Source organism: Chrysochloris asiatica, unplaced genomic scaffold (assembly GCF_000296735.1).
Source record: "Chrysochloris asiatica unplaced genomic scaffold, ChrAsi1.0 scaffold00021, whole genome shotgun sequence".
NCBI classification, from domain to species: domain Eukaryota; kingdom Metazoa; phylum Chordata; class Mammalia; order Afrosoricida; family Chrysochloridae; genus Chrysochloris; species Chrysochloris asiatica.
In genome coordinates, this window is record NW_006408539.1 from 24,376,067 (window position 1) to 24,379,286 (window position 3,220).

Here is a 3,220-nt window from a genome sequence, read left to right on the forward strand (position 1 = left end):
GTGTGTGGATCCCTGAGAGTCACGAGACATGACGTGTATGGATTACTGAATGATAATCTAACTTGCTGTGTAAATTTGCACTTAAAGGAACAAATCTCTATAGCAAAAACCATTCCCACCCCCTCAATATACAGGGCAGAAAGGAATGGGCAACTTGGACATTGGCTACTCAAATGGGGGGGCTACAAAGACAAGAAGTGACTGGCTTAAAAGCTTTCAAGAGGGAGCCTAGATCCAGAGGGCGAAGAGGAAGGCAGACTCTCCTCTGAGTAGTATCCAATCTGTCTGGGTGGGGCTAGTGAAAGGAGATGGGGATAGGCCTCTTGTGATACAACAGTAAATAATTGCTATTACAACTGATTATGAGGGTTGGAAATGTAAAGGTAGTAGCAAGGAGGGGGAGTGATCAACTTTGCAGTCTAGGAGCAGAGGTCCCTGGGAGAAGAGCGGAGAGCAGGACCCTACCCAGAGAAGCAGTTATGCCAGAGACGGAGGCAGAGACAATGACGTGGAGAGATGGAGCAGCTGGGGACTCTAGACCCAAAGAAGGAGAGGGGCTGTGTGCTGATGACGGGGAGGCAGGCTTGTGGGGTGTACTTGGTTGGTTGATGATGCATGGAGGGGATTGTAACCATGAAATGAAACAATATACGATAAGATGAATGTAAAGCTAATATTCTTCCATGTAAACTATCACATAATCCACAATATTTTTAAAAAAAATTTGTCAGCCAAACCATAGCCTAGTCTATAAGGAGAATGGAGTCCTGGGGGCGCTGCGGGTTAATGCGCCAGACTGCAGAGCTGTTTGACTGCAAGGCTGGTGGTTCAAGCTCACCAGCTGCTCCTCAGAAGCCCGAGACAGGGTTGCTATGGGTCAAAACCAACTGAACAGCACTTAAGAACATAGGAGAACAGTAACAGTGGGGAGGTAAGCCCTCCTCAGAATAATTAACCATTTCAGATCAAAAGGGCAGCATGTGCTCAAGGACAAAATTCAGAAAGGTTAGGGAAGAAGGACGAAACAACACAGAAAACCCAGAGAGTAAGCAGGAAGAGTGCGGTTGCATTGTGGGGTATGAAACAAAATGGGCGTGAACTGTTGAGTGGACAACAGATTTGCTCTGAACACCTTCATCCAATTCACAACAAAAAGTTAAAGAACCTCCAATAGTTTATTTAGCAAGTGCAAAGTCTCTGCACTGAGCATCACGTTCTTTAAAGAACCACGGATACATGCTGTCCGCCCGTTACACAGGAACTCGGGGGCAGTGAGACTGTGTAAAACCAGGGAGAAAGTTTGCACACGGTGACGGCCATCAGTGTCACTAGAACACACACACAAACTGCTGTATATCCTGCACAACCAAAACATAGAGAATTCTTCTTTTTCTAAATCTCAAGGGAAATGAGTCAAGGTAAACAGGACACCCCGAGCAGTGGCTCTCAGCCTCTCCAATCACTTGGGAACCAGGGCCCAAGTCAGCAGGCCTGCGGTGGAGTGTGAAAGCTGCAAGTATCCCCGCTGCCCGTGACAGAGGAACCGCTGGTGCAGGAGCCCCTCACCAGACCTGGTCACCTCTGAGCTGAGCCAGCTTCCGGTGAGGCTGCCAGGTCACTTCATTAGTGTACAGCACCCCCACTGACAGCGGACTAGCGAGACATCTGAGCAGGCTGGCCCTAGAGCAGATGTGAAAGCAAGGAGACAAAGTACCACAAACTGTGGGCAAGTTTCCTACTGAGGACAGTCAGTGGAGGAGAGGCGAGGACCAAAGCACAAGGACTTTCTCCACCTCAACACAAGACTGAGTCAGAGGCAGCGGACCACAGTGAGTTAGACACACCACACAAACACATACACACACACAGTTTACACACTGTAAGACAGACACGGGGGCTCCTCCAGATGGCCCTGCTCCCACTCCTCTACTCACACCACCAGACAAATGACACAATCAGATGCCTACTAGAGGATGTAAGCACAGCAGGGCAACGAGCAAGAGGACACAATACTGGCAAGGAGGCCGCAGTGGCCACCGGTGGGTAAGTATCTCTTCATAAATAACTGGGTCCCCAAGGACAGAAAGGTCACTGAGCACAGGGTTATCCGGACACAGGATTGTGAGACAAGAGAAGTGGGCGTCTTCGTCTGTGGGGGCGTTTTCTCAATGGCACGTTCATTAGTAAACACTGTTTTCTGTTGGTGATAAGGAAAATGAATGCTACCTACAAAGAATAAACTGCTATGGTTGGCACACACGAGTGTCCTCACCTCTGAGCAACAGGCTCAGCAGACTGGACCTTTGTGAGAAGGAGGCGCGCAGAGCGGGGTCGGCACACAGCACTTTTCGGAAGAGGGTGAGGCTCGGCTGGATTATACATTCTATAACCTGCAGGGGAGCAGGACACAAACAACGATTCACTTTCGTCAATTCTAACAAGAGCCAAAACAAACTACAGCCTTTTATTCTAAATGTTAGATGTTTTCATCAAAATTGTCTGAACTAAAAATGTAATTAACTGTTAAAATGAACGTTCCAGTGGAAGTAAACTTTGCATATACTGCCCCTCACATGTCTTGTGGAAATGTCAAGACTGTGTTCCTCTACCGGAGACCTCACTTTAGAAGACAGACCATGAACAAAGTCATGGGTGCTACTAAGATTTCAAATCCAAGCCCTCATTCAGATCCAGCTGGACATAACTTTACATTACAGATGTGAGGGGGCTTCTAAGAGTTCATGGAAGAATTCCCTTAGCTTTGAACTCCATTCTTCCAGAGACTTTTGAAGCCCCTTCATATATGTCTACACACACACACCAGACTTACCTGTCCATCTTGACACACACATCTGTTTAAATACTCAATTATCTTGTCAATTAAGCATAGTTTCTTCACCACAGCATGCATTTTAATATCTGTAAACAAACAAAAAGGTTACCAAAAGTTAGGGAATTTTTTTCTGTTCTTTTACAAACATACTTTGAAATAGAAATATCCAAAAATTTGTGACTGTTTTGAAATACGGAGGGCTTCAAAAAGTTTGTGGAGAAATCCCATTATCTTTTAATTCCATTTCACCAACCACGCCTCAGAAACACTATACAAGGTCCACCGTGAATTTGGAACTGACTCGATGGCACTTAACAATAAATGGTCATAGAGTAAACAAACCACACATTGCTAATAGTTCACTGAACTGATGGTAATTATCACTGT

At 46.1% G+C, this 3,220-nt stretch overlaps 1 protein-coding gene across 1 annotated transcript in view; it reads right to left on the reverse strand.

Annotated features, from left to right (window-relative positions):
• RTTN (rotatin) overlaps positions 1-3,220 on the reverse strand; it is a 162,450-nt gene that overhangs the window by 100,081 nt on the left and 59,149 nt on the right. Inside the window, exons 20-21 of the mRNA XM_006837552.1 lie at positions 2,831-2,919; positions 2,273-2,390 (exon numbers count right to left, since the gene is read on the reverse strand). Of these exons, the coding sequence (XP_006837615.1) occupies positions 2,273-2,390; positions 2,831-2,919 (207 nt within the window). The remainder of the gene's footprint in view (positions 1-2,272; positions 2,391-2,830; positions 2,920-3,220) is intronic.